The 24,783-nt window shown below is 30.9% G+C and overlaps 1 protein-coding gene across 1 annotated transcript in view; it reads left to right on the top strand.

Annotated features, from left to right (window-relative positions):
- LOC129976682 (inactive tyrosine-protein kinase transmembrane receptor ROR1-like) overlaps positions 1-24,783 on the top strand; it is a 312,703-nt gene that overhangs the window by 165,799 nt on the left and 122,121 nt on the right. Inside the window, exons 3-5 of the mRNA XM_056090386.1 lie at positions 3,734-3,792; positions 5,233-5,586; positions 8,436-8,508. Of these exons, the coding sequence (XP_055946361.1) occupies positions 3,734-3,792; positions 5,233-5,586; positions 8,436-8,508 (486 nt within the window). The remainder of the gene's footprint in view (positions 1-3,733; positions 3,793-5,232; positions 5,587-8,435; positions 8,509-24,783) is intronic.

Below are 24,783 nucleotides of genomic sequence, written 5' to 3'. Positions count from 1 at the left end.
AAAAGATTGACTAGAAAAATTTTATAATTATATTGTCAAAGTAAGGCGACAGAATGACTTACATCATTTTGCCACAAATATTTTTGAAGTGTTGTTTTTTCTTATGGCACTTAAACAAGCCCGCTGTTACGAAGACAGCGATTTAAGTCGAAAGGGGGTGCGTCTCTTGTTTTTAGTAGAGCAACTAGGGCCAAGAGTACGACTTTGCTACTCACGCATCACTCATTCGTTTGCACAACCCCTTTTTACTGGAGGGCGCATTCACATAACTCACAGATATAAGAACAAACATGCCCGAACTGGGACTCGAACCCAGGACGCCCAGATCATTTTTGAAGTGTAAAACGAAGTAGGATTTATTGATATTTTAGTCACGATTTACACTGAATCAACATCTGTGTATTGAAAAGACCTGTATTCAGTAAGGTTCATTAAGGTTTCTCTTTCTTTTACTTGCTGTGTTCGTTAATAAGGTTTTTTACTCTAATTTTTGGATTTAACATAAATCTCTTTATATTTATCAAGTTCTTATTTTTAAATTTCAATGACATGTACAAATTTTTTTCAATTGAAAAATATTTATTATTATGTATTTAAAGAATGATGGGAATTATTACTAGAATGCATTAAAATGCTGTTTCATTTAACATCATATCCGATGATATAATGAAATCCCAAATGAATCCTATTTAAATACAACTTTAATTAAACTCGCGCCAACAGAAGTTCAGTGTTTGTTTTAAGCGGGTCCAACAAATTTTCTAGAGCAAATCATTCCCTCTTTTCTTTCTGTTCGCGAGAGAGGAACAGCAGCATCTTTTCTTCCTACCTTGAGGGCCTCTTGGAACTCTTCGCTTAAATCATTCCTTTTTCAAAAAATTCATTCACTACTTGCCGCCCCACAAATTAAACATCTCCATCAAACTCCCCTTTCTCCCACGGGAAATCCACCTTTTAAATCCTTCTGGCATTATGAACTCGATTAACAAATCGAGTCCTTTGGAAAGCTGCTACTACCGCAGAATAATTTCAAGTCTTAAATCACATAAGTTACTGACTCCGGGTTGTTGTTACATTCTTTAAGAGATGGAATTTACTGGCATTTATGTACAATACTACATTAGGCAAAAGCACGCCAAATAGTGCCGGCACTAACTGGAATTTAGCCATCAAGCTAATTTTCTCCAATCGAGCCCCAATCATTTGGAAGAATACTTTCACTTCTTCCTTAATTTGGCAGTCCTCCCCGTCACGGTTGCGATTAAGCATCCCTTCCACTCTCTTTCCATCCAGTTTCTGAGGGAACAGGCCTTCGCTGCAATTCCTGATTACTGACATTCATTACAAGGAACCAACAGTTAATTAAATTCTAAAGCTCTCTTGGATAAGTTCCGGCGCTGGTTGGCGGTGGTTGCTAGAAAAGGCTGTCCATCGCCGCGCCAATTTTTGCCAAACTAATTTGGGTTGTTGCGCCGAAACTAATTTGGCGAAGTTTCTTTTCTTGTGTTGTTTCTTTCTGTCTTTTTGTTTCATCCGAAAGGCGGGAATCGTTTGCTAGGCAACAATTGGAAGAACTTTTTCTTCTTGTTCTTGTTCCTTTCTTTCCTTTCTTTTTTTTTGTTCTGAATAGAACTGAGTGAGATCATGATTCTTTACACCAGGGAAATCTGATGGCTTAAATAGGTCAGTTAGGACCTAGAGTCGGAACTAATTAAATGATTTAAAGAACCGCTCAATACAAGAATTCAATTCGATTGCTTGGAACTAATTTAGAAGTGTTTTAATCACCCATTGATTTAGTATCATCGTTTAAAGCTATTCATTTCAAAGGTTTCTAGAAGTTTCCTTTCAGGAATTTGTCAGTAAACAGAGAACCCACTGAAGAATCCTGCCATCAAAGCCTTAATTAGAACCTTTGATTGATTCAAATTGGTTTTCAAAGCTTTTTGTGTTTCATTTAATTAAATTTGAGAAGGTGATGCAGGACTTATAAATGGTTGCGAACTTTCTTTAAAAATATTTGGATTGCATTAAAGTGAAATGTGAGGATTCTTCCTTCCAGATTTCATTTAGAATTTATATCTGTTGTTACAAAATTCTAATTCAGTAATGAAATGCAGTGATGTTGATGATATAGAATCTCGTGACATAAGTCAAATGCGACCTAATTTAATATTTGATTCTATTGCGGATTTTATGAAACAAAGCAAAAACGTGATATCACACTACAACATAAAGCAATGTACTTTAACTGTTAAATGACGTACTCATGTATATCAGGTGAATTAAAGGATATCTATCTACATCCTGTGAATTAACTGATATCTATCTACATCATGTGAATTAAATGATATCTATCTACATCATGTGAATTAAATGATATCTATCTACCTCATGTGAATTAAATGATATCTATCTACCTCATGTGAATTAAATGATATCTATCTACCTCATGTGAATTAAATGATATCTATCTACCTCATGTGAATTAAATGATATCTATCTACATCATGTGAATTAAATGATATCTATCTACATCATATGAATTAAATTCATATTATATTCGCAGAGCAGGCGAAGATAACTGTGCTTATGTTATAAGCAACTGTGGAACAATCTATGGTAATATTTTATTTATGTACAAGAGTGTTATTTACCTACTAGATTTGGCAACATCCATCAAATTAAATCACGTGATTTATACTGTACATCAACTGAAGGATTACATGATTTCATTTTCCAAATGTCAACAAACGAATGCAATTTCATTTGAGCATTTTTGTTAATAATCAAAAGATACATTTAAACCATATTGTTTTAAATCGTTAATCGAGATTAAATTGTTTGTAAAATGCAATTTTGGTGAGAGACAAAGAGGTTAGGTTTTTGGATTTGCAAATCTTTACATGTCAAGGTTTAACCACAAGCTTGTTTCCTTATCCTTGTCTAATCTTTTTTATATAAATAAAAGTCATTGCGGCTATATGCTTTTATGTTCCATATCTGCTCCTAAATGACTGAGCTTATTTTAATCAAACTTTACACAATAATTCTTTAAGATAACAGAAAGAAAATTGTCAGTTTTTCAAAGTACAAAATTTAACTAAATATTCAATTAATTAGAAATTAATCGAAATGTTGCTGATTTTTCTACAGTAATTTTTGGAGAAAATATCTTACAAGGATTACTTCAATGTTATCTTAAAATTAAGCTTTTACCATTTCGGATACTAAATTCCTGTATGCTATTTTTTTTCATTTGTAATTAATTCTCTTGAAATTAATGCAGACGAATTAAATACACGATAAGAATAAAATTGTGATCTATTCTAACAGCATTTTTTGAAATTTCTTTTTCATATCGTTTGGAATTTTTTTTATTTATTTTTTTTATTTTTTGAAAGTAATTATTTAACTGTGCTTAAAAGAATTGAAAGAATAACCTCATGTAACCTTTTCCAAGCGATTACAAGCGACTATAGCTCAATCGCAGTCAAATCAGTGGCGTGGTGTAATATATGAATTATGTGTACTTTAATATATACAAAATTAATTTTTACATTAAAAATACTATACTTGAAAGTATTTTTATTCTTAGCAACGCCGGTATATCAATTAGTTGCGAAAAATTCTGATTAAATGCATAGAAGATTAAAAAAAAAAAAACTATTTTGTTGATATTTTACTGAGTTTTGTTGATAGATTTTAATATAATTTCTGCATTTTCTTTTAGGTATACCTCTGACCCAATGAACGTGAAAGTTGATACTACTTTTGATGAAAATATAACAAGTAAGTTTTCATTACTTATTCTATAATTAAATACTTTTTTTTAAATTTATTCTTCGATGTTTTTTATAAATCAAAATTTGTATTTGCCGGAATTTAAAAACATCAATTTTCAGTATAAGATACAATATTTTATTTTCTAATTGTTGATAATGATTACTGAATATCTCGATTATCGTGAAGCCAATATTACGATAATTTGAAAGGATTTTATCTAAAATATTTTCTTGTAAATTGTGGAAAAGGCCACACATAAAAACCAAAATGAGTTCGAATTCTGTGATTATTACAATACTTTCCTTTTACATATCGAATTTATTTATTATCCTCGAACTTTCCCTTTATTAATCGAATTTTTCGATTATTAGAGTACTTTTTCTTAACTTAACGAATTTTTTGGCTAATATAATACTTTTTTTTTTGTTCTCTATGTATAAACTCCTTGTGTGCCAACAAGTATACCACAAGGCTTACAGATGTAAGTCAGTACGCAATTGAGAGTAAAATAAATTTCAAATATAAAGTCGCAGGCACAAATGCAAAAAAAGAAGAAAGAAAAATAAGGGAAAACAAGTAGATACACAAACAAAAACAAAAATGAAACAAAATTGCTCACTTAGTAATAGAAACATACAGTAAATGCTATAAAACAATTGAAGAAGCATGATCAATTAAAATATTCAAAATACAAATACAAAAGTATATATGCAAATATAAGTAGGCAAACACACTGAAGTAAAGTTTAAATCATACGGGGAAAAATACTATTAATATATGTACAAAAGGAAATGAAAGATGCTTTACACTGTACAAAGACAGATAAATGAGGAGGCCAAGCTATATTGTTCTTTCGAAGGCAGTTTCTCAGTTTACGTCTTTCCGGAATAAACTTGGTGCATTCAAATATCAAATGCTTGACATCCTGGACTGCACCACTGTAGCACGAACACCTATCAGTCGGCGACAAATTGAATCGTTTTAAATATGCTTTAAAGTTTCCATGCCCAATATAATACTTTACTTATCTAATTTTTCAATTATTACAATATTTTCTCTTATCGATTTTTTTAAATTATTATTACAGTACTTCGCTTTTACTTATCATTTTTTAAAATTATTATTGCTATGATTTCCCATTACATACAGAATTTTTTGTATTCTGTATTTATGATAACAATGCTCTTTTAGATTTTTGATTATTAGTGTAGCTTCTTATACATATTTTGTGTTTAAAAAAGGAAATATACCATTTGTTTTTCCTTTTCTTTTTCACGTGGATTTTTTTTTTGTATGTTTTAAATAATTTTAGGGATTTTATATTCTTATTTGTTTAGTATTCGCTTTTAAACATTTTTATTAAATCAGATTTAACACACATCTTTTGATGATAATTATTGTCCTAAAATAAATAAATATTCCTTTTTTTTTTTTTTTAATTTCCAGGTCCTGTAAGGTCAGACTTACGCCTAGAGCGGTCTCTAGTGAACGTTACTCGAGAAAGTGGCGAAAGTGTGAAAATGCGATGTGACGTCAGGGGCCAGGGGCCTGTTCATTTCCGTTGGTACAAAAATGAAGCCCCCGTTGAAGAAGAGAAGGGGCGAGTCGAGATTCGAAGATACAACCCTGGTCCCGGTAAAGTCGGGTCTCGACTGCGCATTTCTAATTTAGACATCCACGATACTGGCTACTACAAATGCGAGGCCCACGCAGGTGGCGAGGATTCGTTGGCTGATGATTCTGGGTCTCCTAGACATTTGCCTCGCGTGGAGTCTACTGGCATTCTTATTGTGAGAGCAGGTAATGTGAAATTTTTTTTTAATTAGCTTTGGTGTAAAAAAAAATTATAAATCTTTGCACGTATATATGCATGATTAGGATTGACCGATTTAAATTGGAATATAAATTCAATGTATCGTTAATGCTGAATCTAACAGGTGTGATTACATTATGGTCATTCACAATCACTCCATGCAGCCCACGCCTCACCATTTCATTTATTTAATCCATCAGCTTAGTAGAGACACTGACAAACACGCCACTCCTGCTTCATTCTATTCTCTTTGGTGAACGAGTTGCTGGAATACACCGTAAACTCCCTTCATAAACCCTAAGTATCTTCCTTTCTACCCACTTCGAATGACTTGCACTCATTCCAAATGGAGTAGAGTGATAGATATTAGGAAAGATTGAATGTCCAACCTTCCGCTCCAGGCCACGCCAAAACTATCCTGTTTCCACTGAAACTGAGTTTCGTTGTATAGTGCTGGTAAATGACCGGCTTTATTTTGCGTGTTGTGATAATATTTTTTACTCCAAAAAAAAAAAAAAGGAGCGGCAGATAGAAAATACCAAGAAGAACATTATTTTTATTAGAATTTAGGGCTGCAGATGATAAAGAATATTAAGAATATAACATGAAAAGCACGCAACTACTGAAAAGAATTTGGTGGTTACTGTTTGATGACGGAATTTTTGCACATTTATGTACTCTACTGAAGTAGTAGACTTGTCCAGGGCCCTTAAACACGATTGTTATGCTTTATAACCGTAAATGTGCGTGGATAGTGCATGGATGCTTGTACCGCTAGCTTGGTCTTCATCATTTACAAACTTGAATCCACTAGATATTTTCATTGTAGGATGCAGAAACCTGTTACTTCACAAAATATATGTGCATAGGCAATCCCTTTAGAATAAAGGACTTTAAAAAGTTAGCATCATTTTCATTTCTCGCGTCGCTTTAGTGAATTTAGTCGCTTTAGCTACCTTAGGTTCTATGGCAAATATTAAGCACTTTGCTGAATCCTGAATATTTGTTACAGTAGCTACAGCTATTATTTGAAACGTGATCAAAAATCACGAAAAAGCACAGAACTGCTTTTACGGATCGCAATTCAAAAATTCTAGTATAAATATTCACCAAAAAAAAAAAAGGTTAATCAAAATACATCCTCTTAGCTAACTTAAATTATTCTTAAGAAAATGAAGCACGTACTTCTAATAAAACAGAGCTAGGATAATATTCATATTTATTAACTTAACCAAACTCATATCGTTCTAAAACACTTATAGATTAATTATATAATTACTATCAATAATCTGCGAAAGCATAAATTTTAGCAGCAATTTATAGAACTAGAAAGTATTTATTTCTTTGTTTACTGCTGTTACGTTATGGCTCACTAAGAAACAAAACACAAACCTTACAGTAAGAACTATTTATCTAATAAAAAAATTTTTAAATATCGAAAATGTACTTTTAATTTAACAAAACATAAGAATTTAAATTTCTAAAAATAACATTATAAAAATAACATCTCTATAAATTTTTTATTGGTATTTTCTTCCTTAACGTTCCAACACAATTTTATTTATTTATGTTTTTTTTAATTGCTCCGCTAATCATTATAAATTAATGAAGACTAAATGAAAGAAACAATAAATTAGAAAAAAAAAACCGATTTTAAATTACATTTTAAATTTTTTTAAGTTCTAATAATAAAATACTCTTTTAACTAATCTGAATTTCGCCAGAAACAGCTTTTGTGGATTAATTCTTTGTATGTCTAGTTATGCATTTTTATTTATCGAACTGCAATTTTTAATTTAACAGAAAAAGAATTTGATTCCTATTATTAAGCTGCTTATATGTTCACAGAACTTAGTTAGCTCTGCAATTAGTATTTATTGGTTTTTATAGAGCCATTTGAAATAAAAATTTGAGATCTTAATTACATTAATTTAGTCTATGTGCAGTTCTTAGAATTTTATTTCCTTCCACAAATTTCCTCTTCTTTCCGCTATAAATTACTTAGCAAATATATTTTAAACCCTAATATTTGTGTGTAAATTCGAGTAAAGTAAATTGCACCTGGTTTTTTTATTCTAACGACAATTTATATCTGTCCATTTTTTAAAAGGATTATGTAAAATTCGTTGGAAAAGAACTAGTTATTGAGGAGAAAATTAAAAAAGATTTTTTTTTTTTTTTTTTTCGTTTTTAATTCTGTACGAAAAAGTCCATTAATTTACTACACTGGCGTAGTCTCTCAAGACTACGACATAACCATTAAATCCTTCCTAATCTCGAATTCAGATCTAAAATAATCTCTTCATGCACGGTTCTCGGGTCTTTTAATACGAGTTTATTTCTATGCAAATAAATTACCAAAATTTTGACGTCGATTTAATATTCAAATTGAAAAATAAGAAAAAGAAAAAAAATAATAACGCATTGCTTCTTAAAATATCGTTAGATGTATTTTTTATTTTATTCTTATCTTGGCTTTAATTTATTTTATTTTATTTTATTCCACTTTTTAACTGTAGAAAAAGAATCGTTTGCAGTTGAAACTGTGTTATGTAAATAAGGCGTTTCTTTCTTCGAAATTGCGTTTAAAAATTCTTCGCCGAAAGTCGAGATTTAATGAAGAATAAAACACACGAAAACTAAAAATAAAAAAATAATAATAATAAGAGAGAAAGATTTCTTAATCAAAATGCGAAAAGTTAGAAGAATAATTGTAATTTTTCCCGCTCTTCTTAAGTGAAGAAGAATAAATACATTTTTTGATTTTGTGGAAATATATGAGTTTTTCGTTTTATCGTCTGCTTCTTAAGTTTGGAATTCTTTTCTCTTGTTTCAGGTCGTATTCAGCCTCCAGCTACAATTCCTAATTTCCCTCCGGTTTTTCCTCATTTTCCTGCTCTCGGCGGCACGTGAGTACTATTTTAGTTTTAAATTATCTTTTTGAGATTTGTTTGGAGAGTTAAATTTTGGATTAAAAAGTATTAATTTGGGATGCGCAAAAGAAGATAGAATGCTTGAGATTTATTTTTGTTTAAATAAAAGAATGATTTTATATTCGGTAATTTCCGGTTAAGCCACATATTTATGAAAATATTTGTGATGATAGCATAAATATAAGATGCCTAAGAAATTCAACAAACTTATGAGTGTGAGCAATTGAGAAAAAAATCCAAATTCGTAAAAAATTATAATTTTTTTAATTATTTTTAATTTAAATACCATCTTGAATTGCAAATTGTAATGTCGTATTTTTAGCGTAAATGAGAAAGAAAGAAAAGGTTCATTAATAGATGCTTATAGTATGCTATTCATGGAATAAAATTGGTAATTATATCTTGGGCATGTTGATAAATAAGTAAGTGAAGTATTAACTATCCATAAAGCGTATAACTGCTAAATAAATTTGTGTCTAAAAGATTTACTTTTGAGTAATATTGCATTATTTTTTCATCTTTATTGTTGTACTTGATATAGTAATTTCAAACTGCCTATAAATTTCTAACTTAAATATGTTATTGTTGATAAAATTATCACCAAAATTTTTAAGTTTGCTTTTGAATTTCAAAAACATTTAAGTGTTTTAATAAAAATAAGCTGAAAATTGGGATTCGAAGTTACCTTTCCCAAAATTCTTATTAAATTCTTATTAAAATGTTTTTTATTATTATTTTGAACATTTTTTTTACTTGTGATGAATAAAATTTTAAGCAGGCTTATACGTATTAAAATTTATTTTTAAAATGTCTTTGAATTATGTTGTAGTGAATAGTTTATAAGCCAGTTAACAACTACGCTACCCGAGCAATTGCTTTTGTATCGTGGTCATGTTACTGGGCTGCGAACTACAAGGTCCCAGGTTCTATCCTCGCTCATACTAATTCGCAACAATGTATGCCAATTTCAAATTCAGATAATTTATATGTCCGAACAGTGAGTTAATAAGAGTTCATAACTTCATTGAGAGAAATCGAAAAGCTTGTTCCTTTTCCGCAATAAGATATAAAATGGATTTTTTTTGGCAAGAAAGTGAAATTAAGTAACAAAAAAAAATATTTATTTTTTATAATAATTATAACATGCTCGCATTCTTTGTAACTGCACATAAATTTATACATTACAAATTTTATAGAATAAAACAAAACAAAAAAAGCGAAACAGTTGTTAAATCCAATTATGGAAAAATACGTTTAATAATCTTAAGATTCGGCTTATTTAAATTATTGTATTTTAAATTACTTATGAATTTCAGATTCTAACTATTAATTACATTCATAAAAAAAGGAATGCAGTGCTTACATGTCAAATCTTTTTGTGACTTGAATAAAAACAGTAATGAAATTCATACTATTTATTATATATCGATTATATTATTCGTTTTAATACATTTTCTTGCTCTGCCTTGTTTATAGCATTATATGAAATTCCTTATTAAATTTAGGAAGGTTTGAAAACACTCCATCTGGCTAGAAAAAATTATAAACAAGACAGCCACGCCACGCAAATCCGAATATTCTTCGCCAAAACTGAACGTAAATGTGATATCTGGTGTGAATTAATGTTGTGTAGAAAAATCAATTTACAGCAATTATGCAAACAAGAATATTTATTCAGCGTTAAGAAAAAGATATATACTAATTATTCAGATATCTTCTGATCCGCACCAACCCATACCCAACCCAACCCATAAAGAACCACTGCCGTTTCCTGAATGCAGGAAACCAATAAGAAGTAAAAACCTAAAAGGTTGGTAGAAAAGGCTTAGGAGGTCGAAATAGCTTCTAATATGGAATTTTTCTGGCGTAAAGTGTTAAAATTTTTAACATTTGTCAACATATTTTTCCTCATTTTGCCGTTGATTCAAAATACATATAATTCCTTGCAGAAATATTATCCCCATTTTTTTGACTAAACATATAGTGTATTTGTATATTAGAGGAAATAGAACGATTATGACTTTTCTTGTTCGCCCTCATATTTAAAAAATGAAACTAGAAAATTTACAATTTCAATACAAAATTAGAAAATTTACAATTTCAATACAAAATTAGAAAATTTACAATTTTAATACAAAATTAGAAAATTTACAATTTCAATACAAAATTGGAAAATTTACAATTTCGATACAAAATTAGAAATTTTAAGTTGTAATTTAATTAATTCATCGATACTTTTTTACACATAATTATTCTTGAAATTAAAATAATTTTAAAGTGAGCTTGAATTAAATTTAATTAAGAAGTTTGATTTTAATTTCTTTCTAATTTATAAAAAATGTATAAAACTTGATACATTTTTCATAGATTAGAAAGAAAAAAAGAAATTTGCTTCGAAAATTTGTGTCTGAGAATTCTGTAAGTTTTTTTTAGAGGTAAACACATAAAAACATAGCCTTAGCTCTTAAAATTCGTAATAAATCAAAGCAAATGTATAAACAATGCAGTTTAGAAAACAGGATCTAATTATTGCTGAAGTAATAAATCGTACCTATCGTGTTTGATTCTTGCATTGCCAGTACATGGAAAACATAATTTATAGCGTATTCCTGTTTCATCTTCAGCTGTTGAAAATTTTTCCAGTTTTTGTTCCTTCTGTTTGTGGTATTTAACATTTCTTTGCCACTTTTTCGACTGAAATAAATATAAAAACCAATTTATTGTTACTATTTCAGCTTCTGTATTTTAATTTTCATTTCTGTATTTTTACTTTACAAGAAATTTTACGCTCCATAGCTTATCATAACCTACCAACAAAGAATCAGAAAAAAAAATTAGAATAAAATATTTTTACATCAGATTTTTTTAAATAATGAATTGAAATCACGATATAGCATTTCTTTGTACCATCTTCTTTTCATAATAAGAATCTATCGTATTATCTTAATACCCAAAAAAATCTTATTTCTATTCTTGAATATCATATAAAAAGAAGGAGAAAAAGGAAAAAAAAAAAAAAAAAAAAAAGATCGCGACGGATCACCTACTACTGAGAACAATTTCAAAAACGAACAATGATTCGCGCTCTACTAATAAATAATTCATGTAAAAAATCGTTTGTCAGAAACAAGAAAATACCGGATAAAGAATATTTGGCCTCTTGCCTTATGTGTATTTTCGTCCTTTCTTTTATTCTTTTCTATTTTTTTTCCCTGTTAGCAATATCATGGTGAATATAAAAAAATTCTAGTTCTTTTTTTATTCGTATTTGTTTATTGAAAAATGAATTCATATTGGCTTTTTAGTTGTCCCCCCCCCCCTCCTCCAGCTCTAGAAACGAACGTTTTGTAAATAGATTTTCATTTTATTAAGAAGCAATTTTTAAAATAACTGCTTTGCATTTAATGGATAAAACAACTTCAGAGTATTTGTGGAATTATACGATTTATTTGTGAGTAAAATAGAACGTTAGAATTTAAATGCATCTTACCTTTTTAAATTGTTATGTTTTTATCTTGGAACTTTTTTTGATCGCGACTCTTTTTCTGGAAGTAGACGTTTTATTATTCCCTCCCTCCCTCCCTCTCCTCTCCAAAAAAAATCGTTTTCATTCTACAATTTAATACCATTTCAAATAGTACTCATTACATTTTGTTAACATGATTTTAAGTCAAGATATCTATTAATGTTATTGATAAATGAATATTTAATATGATTTAAAGGTTTTTTTACAAGCAGTATATCTTTTATTTTCTTCTGTAAATTTTTGGAAAACGCTTTAAAAAAAAGTTAGGAAACCATTATTTCATATTAACATCGGCAGAATAAAATTTATTCTGCCGATTTAACTTTGTGTTATTATATTTATGTGGATGTTTATATATTGTAAATATATTTATCTATAGAAATTGATGAATTTCAGAATTTAGATTCTTTTCGCCTGCTTTCTATATTCTTAATACTGCTTAAGTAAAATATAATTGAGAGATGCCGGCATTCTGGCATAGGGGTAGCCTGTCTTCCCCGTGATCTGGGCGTCTCGGTTCGGGCATGGTTGTTCTTCTTCTGTGTTCTATCTGTGAGGTGTGTGAATTGCCCCCCTATAAAAAGGGGTTGTGCAGGCGACTGTGACGCATGAAATAGCTAAGTCGTACTTTTGGTCCTAATGGGTGCTACTGAAAAATCAAGAGACGCTCACTCGACTTAAATCGCTAACATATCTGTCAGCGGGCTTGTAAAGTGCCATAAGTAACAACAACAACATAATTGAGAGGTTCGAAAATTATTATAAAGCATACTATTGAAATACAAGTATCAGATCAGTAAGGATCCTTTGATACTTATTTCTTTAATTAATTGAAATTAAATTTTAATTATGCAACAATGAATTGTATATAATTGCCAACTAATACATTCAGAAATAGTGATAGAATCAGCAAATGTTATATAATTCTTGTCCAAATTAAAATTGTTTTGACTCATATTCTCTGAAATTCGAATACCAATTAAACTTTTAATCTTTTCAGCGTATATCTATTGAATTTCTGTTTCGCATGCCTAGACATTTCTTCGTTAATTATAGAATTGAAGATTGCTGCAATGTTTACTTGCGTCAAATTGTTTCAATTCTGAAGTTGTTCTTACATATTTCGTAAATGAATCATTAATTGTGAAATTAAAACTATTTATCTTTCGAAATCTGCGAGAAATGAATTTCTTAATTAATATAAATTGATATATATTTTAATTAAGTTCAATATTTACTACGAATTGATGGCGTATGAATCATTTGAACAGTATATTAATTAAAATTTAATTATTTTATTAGATGCTGTTCATTTCTTTATCTTTAAGTATGACGGTATTTATTCTATATAAACGCATGTAGGAAATGTAAGAAGAAAAATTGAGATGATTAGTTTTAAACTTTTATAGGAACTTTTCAGTAAACAGTACTTGATAATGCAACTAATAAACGTATTAACGAAATTTCCTGCATAATGCGAACACGTATTTTTCAAAAGATATGTCATTTGGGCTGGTTTAAAGTCCTTAATTAATAGGATGTTTGAGTGTTGGTGTGGTAAGAAAGTTTGAAATGGACATCGATTTAAATTTCGTCTTCATGCTTTGCTTCATGCTTGCTTCATGAAATTGCCTTCGAAACAAAAAGGCTAATATGACTGAATTTAATGATAATTTTATAAACATACTTATAAATTTTAGTACTGACTTTCGTCTGTATGTTGTAAATATTTCACAGCTATTTCAAATATATTTAAACTTTTTGAGATAAAAATACTACACCAAATTATTTTTGCTATATTAACATTATTTATAAGCCTATTGACTAATTATGACTTATTGCATTTGAAACTATAAGACGCTATTTTGAGATAGTCTGGCATCTCCTTTCCAAATTTTCACACCACATCAGTTGGAGTGCGTTTGATCGTAAAAAATTAAATTGGGGTAGTTTTGCTTATGTGGCGAATCTTTAATAGAATAGAATCTCAATTTTTTTTAATTTTACAGTCTCAAAGAATAATCAAGAAAGTCTCAAAGTCTCAGTCTCAAAGAAAGAATCTCTCTGTAACTAAGCCAACGTATTATTCTCAGCACAAGACAGATATCTACATTTAATTATTTATTACGATTATCTACTTTTAATTATTTATTACTATTATCTACATTTAATTATTTATTACAATTGTCCACTTTTAATTATTAAATAAACTTAGATAATTGTAACTCGTTTGTAAACGTATATAATTGATCTCTGTAACTAGGTCGTCATAGTATTCTCAGTAGAAGACATACATTTAATTACAATTATCTACATTTAATTATTTATTTCAATTATTCACTTTCGACTTTTAAAATGTTGTTGTGAGGGAAAAACTGGCTTAGTTGTGACTCGAAGCTTTTTTTTTTTTTTTTTAGAACTGTGAAGATTTTCAGATATAAAGAAGAAACAACAGCAAAATAACAATGCAAACATGGATCAATGGGCAATTTAGTGGTGAAAAAATCTGCTAAATCACTCGTTACATTCTGTTCATGGCAATGAAGTCTTTTTTATATATAACAAATTTAACTTTGTAAAAGGGATCGCCTTATTTGTCAAATTAAAAACTGTCCCTCCTTTTAATTTCTTTAAAAGTTTCGAAAAACCAGTTTAACGATCTTTTTTCTTTCGCACTCAACCCCCCCCCCCCTTTGTTGTGTGAGAGTTCGATCAAATTGGTTGAAAAACGAGACTTAACAGTTTATTTTTCTCTTCAATATTGATCGCCATTTTCATTTTTTTTTAAAAAAAGAAAAGGAAAAAGTAGAGGAAACTGCTGAAATCCTTCTTTGGAGAAAAGCCAAAATGCTTTAGCAAAAAGAAAAATCGCGACTGAAAAATCCCCCCAATAAATATTCCTGTAGAATGCAGCCTGTAACACCCCTTACACACATGCCATCCCATCTTCCTGCTTTTTTGCATGCCACTTCTAGAGATCAATACGAAGACACCGTAATTTTGGGCATCTTTAGCGGTCTCGATAGGCGGCAAGCTGACATATTATTCTCACCCTATTGGCATAAACTACCATCGCCAATCTAGTGTGTTCCGCATATTTGTCAAAGTTAATTACCATTATTTGTCGTCCGGAATTAAAGCCCCTTCTCCACGCGCATAGCTAACGCTGCCAAGACGAGTCATTAGTACATGCGGGCACTACCCCCTTGGAACACTGTTGTGGCCTTTTGTTGGAATCAAACTTGGCTGAAATAATGTATTAATCTGTTGTTTGTTGTGGGAATCTTTGTTGCTAAGGAGGATGTTAAGTTAATTAAATATATCTGAGTGTCTATACTGTCAAATATATTTGTCGTTGTCCAGTGGGTTGGTTTAGACTAATAGAACCCTCTAGGCGTTTTACGTTACATGATGAATCCCATCGAAATTAAAGCCGCAATAACATAAAATAAAGCTATGAAAACGAATTTAAAAAAAGAATATTGATTCTCCACGTTAATTAATTTTTTTGTGTGTGGCAATGATATCTACTGGCGAACTACAGACGATAAAAATTAAAAGGAAAAAAACTGAAAAGGAAGATGTATTAAAAACAAGAAAGCTAAAGAAATTAGTAAGTTAACTACAAATGATGCCATTAAAATTTAAATTGTATGAAAATAATTTTCATGATTTTCTTCCTTCAGATTTTTTTTTTCTTCTGCCATGAATTAGTGAAGAAAAAAAAAATCTGAACTTATTTGGAAAATAACTGATTAAAAATCCAATCCATATATGCAATGTTCGAATTTTACCCTAATCAAAAATCAAATTGGCAAAAAAAAAAAAAAATTAAAAGATAAAATGCGCCTTAATCTACCATGTTCAGTGCAAGAAACGTTTGATATAAAGATTTTGCTTAATTCACTTTAATTCCGTTTTACGAAAGTCAAGGAATATTGCAAAAATTCAAGTCTAGCTCTTGTATTATATCTTAGTGCATAAAATTTCTTCCAAACAGAATTTAAGTTTAAAATATTGGTCACGAAGTAACGAGATAGTAGTAGAAATGCGCCAAGTCACGCAAAATTTAAGTGCTTTCATTGCAATACATTCATCTAGGTAGGAAGTAGCCAATCGTAGATGATCCAAACTCTGTAAAAGTGTCTTCCCAGCTTCTACATTGCTTTAGAGCGAAAACTCACTTTGCTGTTTTACACAATCCATGAAACGCTTGTTTTGTTTCATATAGACAATTTCCCTAATTTTTTTACTCATTTTTTTTTTATTTGTAGATTTTATACTTTCTTATGAGGACTTCCGTAATTTCTTTCTTTTCAACTAGTACAACGAAAAGGAAGTTTACTTAGCAGTTATTCATGTTATTTTGTTCTATTATGAGCTACTTCTTTAATTAATTTATTTTTTTCTATTTATCTTTTAGATGTCAGATTTTAATTTTCACACACATGAGAATTGTGCCTTTCTTATCATAACAAAGAAAGCTAGTACTTGTATTAACTACATGCCACTGAAGAACAGTAGCTATGAAAGATCAATCTTTTTCTTTCAAATTTATCTTTTGAATTTATCTGTTCTTGCTTGCTTTCTTTGGCGATTTTTTTGCAGTATGATTTATCACTGACTTACGATTAATATTCAAGTACGCGAAAATCGAATATATAGTTTTGGAAGCTTTTTTTTTTTCAAAAAAAAAAAACATTTGAAATCAAAGTTTGACTTAGAATTACAATTATATTCCTAAGATCACATACCAAATTCCATTTATTTAAGAAATTGCGTTTTTAAATTACCACATTTCCATCAATGAGAAAGTACAAACCGACAGACGGTCAGACCTTTGACATCACTTTTATATAATGCAAAAGAACCATAGGCCGAAAAATGATCATCACTTGACGGGTTTGCTTCCAAATTTGGTAAATATCTACTTTACAAATTCGAAACATATATACTAAATTTTGTATACCTAGTTCTTTACGTTTTGTAGTTGTCTTGCTCACTTGTACATGGATCGACGAATAGACGAACTTCTTTTTGATGAATTTGGTTCAAAATTTGATAGAAATCTACAAATTTGGTATTGACTTGTTAATTTCTCTCCAACCAATAATAATCCCATCTTCACCCGTTTAGCTTAAATCGTTTTTAAGATATCGTGTTCACAGATAGAAAGACGTAATGCCAAAAATGGGATAATTCGAACTGAGGATTATCTGAAAAACGTGAAATTTGTCAAAATCTCGAGTTCGAATTTTTGGAAGATTACAATACTTTATCGTTATTTCGTATGAAAGAAAGTAAAAAGTATGCAAACACCTAGAGCATATGTTAACCAGCATTTCTGTCATGGCCTATCCGTTTGCATAAGCAAATATTGTTCAAAACTAATGCCAGCTAACGATATTCAACAGCTGTCGGACATTTCTTTCAAAGTGTAGTTTCCTTCGCTTAACACTTGGGATTGTTTCCCTTACTTTTATCGCCTCATCGCTTGCAACGCGGCAGCGCAGTAAATTCTTGAAAGGATTGGAATGCAAGGTGTTTCCGATACGGCAGAAGTGTAACGTTTTACGAGCGCTTAACTTCACGGGGCTGTAACCGTAACCGGCACGTCATCCACCACCTCTCCCTCTTACTTTTTTTTGTTGGTACAACCTGATGTAATAAAAAGAACAAAGCTGGATGAATTCGGCAGTAAACTTAGACAATGAGATCGAGGAACCTGCCTCCATTGTTGGCCGTGTATCGCCACTTTGAGTTCAGATTATTTATTTGAGTGGAAGTGAAATGTAATTAAGTTTGTAAAAAGATTGTAATTTGAAATTATTTATTTTTGCGATTGAGTATTTTTTTTAAAAAAAATCTTATTTATAATCATGCTTTGCAAGCAGCAGAATGTTTTCTTTTGTTGTGCAATGTTACTCTATCGTCCAAGCAACTAAAACTTCGTTCGTGTTGAAGTGCATTAAATACTTTACTTGTTATAAACCATTTAATTGCAATTAGAAAAAGAAATGGCAAAGAAAAAACAGTCACTAAATTGCTTTTTTCCCTCGCAAATTATTTATTTCACAATTTTTGTCGCAATTCTTAATACAGTGGAAAATGTTTGAACACCTTTAATTAAAAAAATATTGTCATGGTAGAAAATTGTGAGAAATCTTTCTCCATTTGAGAAATAAGTGAAATTAGTGCTGTTTGCAAAATTATGAAAGGAAATTATCTTACTTTTTTTCATTTTATACAAGTGGATTGTTTTTTATTTTTCATAAAATTATTTAAAACATTAGAAATCAAAGACTATCGCTTTAATATTATCATCTTTCACTTCAGAACTTAAAAAAAAAAAAAAAAAAAAAAAAAAATCGTTAAATATTATAATTTTATTGTTATCGGAAGATAACCTAATTCTTAATTATTTTATCACATTGTTATTTTATCCTTTTGGTTTTAAATTGTAATCCGATTTTTTAATGAATTTTCACCAAATAAACACAGTTTTACTAAGGTGAATGGATATGCATTTAAGTTTCATTTTGAATTAATCTCTCAATTTTTATCTTTAGTCAGATAACGAGGACGTTACTAGAAACAACGAAATTGTTTAATCCATATTTAAAACATGTTTTCTTGTTTTCTTGGCTGTATTTTTGGCCTCAATTTTTCCCCAAGTCTCTTTTTTTGGCGCAGAATGCTATCTCAAGATTGAGACAACCCTGCAACTTTTATACGAAGCAAATACGGCGCGTAGCAATAGCACCATTGGCCGAGTCCTTTCTTCTCCCCCATCCCCATGTTCTTATTTGCCGTAGCTTCATCCCTCCCGCAGTTTGCTTCAATTTCTTTCCTTTATCAAGACGTAGGGGCCCTCTTTTCCTAAAGGGACCCTATAAATCAGGATCTCGGCTTCATTTCGGCCACCCCTTGAATGAACGGCAGCCTTTTATTGTGTCTCTATTTACTCGGCCAGAGAGAGATAACGCAGTTGGAATATTTCGAAAGCTTCCGATCAAAGAAGTGCGGGTGGCTCTCACTGTGTATTCTTTCTAACGAGATTAACACACCAGAAACGAGTTCTTCCGAGTCGAATTTTATATTCATGTTCCACCGAGATCTGCTGGCCATTTTGGATTGCTGGTGGTATTGGTCGATGGTGAGGAATTTCTGTGCTTGTAAGCTGGCCTAATTCCGTTGGATTCCACAGATGACTTGGCGATGTAAATTGCCTGTTCAGTTGTGATGGGATGTGTTGTGTTGTAAGGCTATTCAGCAATTTCAATTGGAACTGGTGGAGCTGTAGGAAGCAATTTATGGCCGTCCTGTCCCATTCAGCCTTGTTATGGATGGAGGAGGGATTTAATCCTATTAACGAAATTAACAGGGCTGCTACTGGAACGGTTTTTGTGAACTGACTTATATTCCAACCATGACTGAGACTGTGAATTATATTGCCATTCTAAATTGACAGCGTGATAGCTGTCTCTACTCTTACGGGATAACCCTGATGCATTGTTCGTATATTTTATATAATAGGGGCAGAAAATAAATGTGCTATTCAACCCAGAATTTATTGTTTCTCATCTATAGGTACTATACGTCCCTCATACATTCTTGCTAGAGCTTTTGATTCGACACGCCGAGCTACCCATAGTGGCTCATCAATTCAGAAATGAATAGTATTGCAGAGATTACAAGAATGATTTAGAGAAAACACAGTTTTACTCTAAGCACGAAATGTGCAATTGTAAATATTTCTATTGTATTTTAGAAAATTATCGCTTTATCCTTTTCCAGTTTACTAAGGAACTTCATTACCATGCCATTTACTACATTCAGCTATTATGATCGGTGGTTAAGAACCTTGAGTTCAAACACTCCGTGACACTCTCTTCAAATCGGCAAATTCCTTTTTCAGTGAGCATTTGATTTCTAGCAAAATAAAACGCATCAGATGCGTTTTTGTTGTAGAAGAATTTAAGCGAAAAAGTCTAAAAACAAGCACACACACAAAAAAAAGCCAGTGATGGATAAAAAAGGAAAACTATGATAGCTAAGGTGAGCTTTGGATAGAAAAAAAAAGAAGGGGGAGGGAGCATGAGTTGGATCTGTGCCAAAGTGGAGTTCTGATTACAGCACAAATAAAACAAAATTCACAGGATTGAGAGTTTTTTCATCTTCCAATGTATCACTATTCTTTGTGCAGTAAGATAAATTTTATGCTTTCAATGTTTACATCTATGTAGCCCCACCCTAAAGCACTTCCGTGGTTGCCTGGTGGTAAGGTCTCGGCTTCAGAACCAGAGGCCTTCAGGTTCGAAACCCGATGCCACCGAAGAATGGTCATTTAATCTCTCGCTGTTGTGGTGTGGAAATATGGATAGAGGGTTGCTAGTTCAGATGCCGCTCTCGTTATCTGACCGCGATTTAAACTTACATTTGATGTTAGTCCCAAAAATAACCCTAATGTTGTTTTAAAAGTAGACGTTAATATATCTGAATTGAAATGAACCTAAAACACTTCCACTTGTTATTTTATTTTCTCGCCTCCTTTTAATGCCTATTTATTTATTTTCATTGATCGTCGAACACAAGTGCGGCTAAGGAACCAAAATGAAAATTCAAATTTTTTTTTTAAATAATTTGACGTAGCTCTGTTGTTCTAATGGATTAATAAGTGATTATCAAGAATTGTATTCTTTACACCAGCTCCAAATATATTTCATGATAACTGAAAGCTTTAAAAAAATCATAATTAATTTTACTTGCAAAATAGTTGTTCTCGATTAAGCGAATATTGATGATTGCTCCCCAATATCGACAATTTTTTTAAAAAAAGAATTCTTTATTAGCCATCATCCAGTATAAACTGCCCTGCCTCTTAAATTTCCAAGATATCTTAATAAACATGCGAGTACCCAGAATTCTTAATGACGTAAACTCATCTCTTTTCAGCGCTTGCAAAGAAAAAGAAACAATTTCCTGGCCGCGACGTAAGGGCAGAAAGGAAATCCTTCCTGAAGGCTCATTATTCATGTTTATTTTTATACTCTGCCTGGGACCGTTAAAAAGCATTCATGCCGCACGCGATTCACTCAGGATGCTAATTAATATAAATTTATGCCATCCATTCAACGCAGGCTTTTGCTGCTGAACCTGCGAGCAGTGATAGTGGACATTTGATGTATTGTAGCTTCCATTTTATAGAATGTAGAATCTATTCAAGGTAGACAACATATTTGAAAGCGAGGTCTTTCAAATCATGAGCGATCCTTTTTAGAAAGCAAAAAATTCATCAGTTAAGTTATTGCCTATCATACTCAAACAAAAATGTTATTTTTATTTTTTGAGATGTCTAGCCGTTTTCGGCGAACACTAAATCAACTGCAATAATTTAGTAAACGAACTACATCTTATCCCGCAAAATGAAAGTACTTATAGTAATTTAAATTTTATTCGTGAAATAAACATAGAACTGTGTAGATTGGTTGGCTACGCCGAAATAGGAGCGAAATTAATTGGCGAAATCGGTCCAGTTTTTGTGTGAAGATTGTGTCAGATTTTCTGTTAGAATCTCTCTAAAATTAGAGGTAGAGGGTTCATTCATTTCTGCTGTACAATAGATATCGCTTAAAGAGCTTAACTTTTTTTACAAGAAAATTGTCTAAAGACATTTGTTTTTGGTTATGCTTCCAAATTTTGCGAACATGAGACACAGTATTATAGTTAAAAGAATTTGTATAGCGCATAGCTACTGCCTTATCAGGGTGATACTTCTCAATATATGATGCAATAATTTCCGATGCTTTCATCATCTTTCTTGTCTCGCTGAAACTTTGTTGCTTTTTCGCGTTTATTATTTCTTTCTCACCTGACCAACTGACCTTTCGAGCTTTTTGCTGTTGTACAAAATGCAGCTCTATAAGGTCTTTGATAATTCTGGCTATGTTCTTTCACCAGCTGATTATGGCTTTGTTATCCACTTCTAGCCCCGTAATCTAAGAGTTTTGCCAAAATCAGAACTCTTTGATTAAGGCTCCACATGCGCTTGCTGAAACTCCTATGAGTCGTGTTCGACAATGCTATCCGGCTCTCTTCAAACAAATGTCTACACAGTCTAATATAAATCAATCCAGAAAGCTCCTCACCACTCGTTCTGCAAAATATCGCTCACTAAGCAAGTCACCTCTTTACATTTTGTTTTGATCGTTAAGCGAGCTTTGACTGCATTTAGGAATCATGAGCTTTCCAATACAATAAAAGATGCTGAAATTGGTGTAGTAGTTGAGGTTGAGAGATTCTTGTACTTTTTTCCCCAATGAAGAAAGTAAAGTGAAATAATGTTGTTTAGATTTCTCTTGAAATGTGGAGATAATATCACTGATGACATAACTAGAGACCATGTTTTCTTTAGGGATGACGAATATTTTACAAGCAGTTATTATGTAACCATTATCATAAAGTCACAAATACCAGTGATCAATACTTTTCAAAGAGGGGTGTGATTTAAATCCTTGATACAATCTTACTGGTAATATTTCGATTACAGGTTTTGGATCACGATAGAAAGTAACAATCGATACGATATCACTGAAATTTACTGGAGCGGTGACTTCACTAGAAAGTGTGAAGTCGCCGCTCCACTTCATGAGAGTAACCTTGACTTTCCGATATTCGCATTTGATGATGCATTATTCCATACAAATCCTTTTTAATTGCTTGTGACTTGACTTTGGATATATTCCGTTTACTGCTGGCGCCATCTATTGGTAAAATATAGAACTAAAGTAAACAATTTAAAGAAATGATATATATATTTAATTCAAATTTTTCAGAAAATGGTTTACTCTAATAAAGAAATTAAATAAATAGTTTTGAAAAAAATCAAATTTAAGAAGTAAGCTGAAATAGATAAATTAATTCAATCACACATTACTTAAATTAGTAAATTAAGTATTAGTTACAATTAATAAATTTTATATTTAATATTAAGTAATAATTTTTAATTAATAATATGATTGAAATAACAGATATTTGGAACAAATATTTAAAAATAACAATAGCAAAATTACTTGTTATTCAAAAAATCGTGGATTATGCTTCTCTAGCTTTCTTATGGAAAAAAAAAAAAATAGCGAAATTGGATTAGTGATTTTGGCTGGATCAGTCTAATTATTTCAAATTTATAGATTTCATAGAAATATTCAAATCTAGATGACTTTCTATAATTAAAATTTTTATTTGGCGACTCTAATCCCTTCAATTTGGCGTATTTCGCCAAATAAACTACTTATACTGGTGGGGGGAATATGACATCTTCGGTTGAGGATATCGATTTTGGAGCGTTTTATGCTAGGATCACTATCCATCTTAAAGGAATTTTTCCACGCTTCTGCACAGGTGTCAGTCACTTTTGATTTTTTTCAAAATAAGGATGGATTGAAAGGTGGATATTGATTCTTTTAGGCAATTAATGAAATATATTTTTCATTTATTGATTTGCTGTTTAAAAACATTGTTTTGGACTGTTTTAAAAACATTTGCAAATTTGCTATGAATGGATATTGATGATTGAATACAGTAGACTCCCGATTATCCGCGCCTACCGCACTAAGTTTTTTTTTTTTTTTTTTTGCTTCCAAGCAAAAAAGCAAGAAGCAAACACAAACGACTGATTTCTTCAAAAAGGTGTAGTTTTACAGTTATGCTTTTGTAATTACATAATGTATTACAGTATTAAAACAGTACATATGCATTAATTTTTCTGTGTATCCTTGACGCCTCTCGTAAGTACAAAGCACTTTTCTGTTTTCATTAAAAAAAATGCATTTAAGTTTAGTTTTGAGTGATATACTAAAATAGTAAGCGTTAGTTAAACATTTCCTGCTGTTTATTTTACGTTTTATTGTACATAAAACGATTTTTCAAAATTGGAATGACTGTTTTCTCTTTTGCTATACCCGTTTTTAGCTTTTTTCAAATTATCCGCGATTTTTGTTATCCGCGGCGGCCGTGCCACCCAATTCCGCGGATAATTGGGAGTGTACTGTATTTATAAATGGGCTGAAATTTTTAAAAGGTTATAGGTGAGACTTTCTGAAGCGAATAGCATAGCATGTTACAAATATCTAACAAGTATCTATCCCATACAAAAACACGGAAGGAAAATAAAAAATATAATAAGAAAGTTGAAATGTCTTTTCAATATGGTTGAAAATAACGATATATGTCCGCTGTGACCCTCATATATTTAGGACTGTGAATCAATCTCTAAAATAAATCTATCTATAAGGTTCCGAACTCCACGTGTATTATTTTCTCTTCGGTACTACTTGAAATCGTATCCAATCGATCTTGTTTGGTATTTTGAAGACTATTAGTGTGAAACTTGCTGTCTCTTATTGTAACTCTATCAATAGCTGTAAGGATTTTTGCTAAAAAAACCATTAGCCTATATTGACAAATAATGCATTCGTAGTCTTGGTTACGGTGGGGTTTTGATCGTTTTAAGTGCTTTGAAATAGTAGTTGTCTGTTGCGTGATTATAGTTCGATACGTCCTGAATACGACTTTTTCCCTGTTAAACTTTTAAAGTTCGGGAAAACTTTTGACTTGTGTTTTTAGCTTTTTACGTTTAGTCATTAAAAATTTCTTTTCCTATGTTGTGATACTGCTCGTACATTAATAGTCGTAATATTTTCATGTTTTCTACTAAAAGATTGTTC

Source organism: Argiope bruennichi, chromosome 7, assembly GCF_947563725.1.
Source record: "Argiope bruennichi chromosome 7, qqArgBrue1.1, whole genome shotgun sequence".
Lineage (NCBI taxonomy): Eukaryota > Metazoa > Arthropoda > Arachnida > Araneae > Araneidae > Argiope > Argiope bruennichi.
The sequence above is the reverse complement of the archived record's forward strand: the minus strand, read 5'-3'. Positions and strand labels throughout refer to the sequence as shown.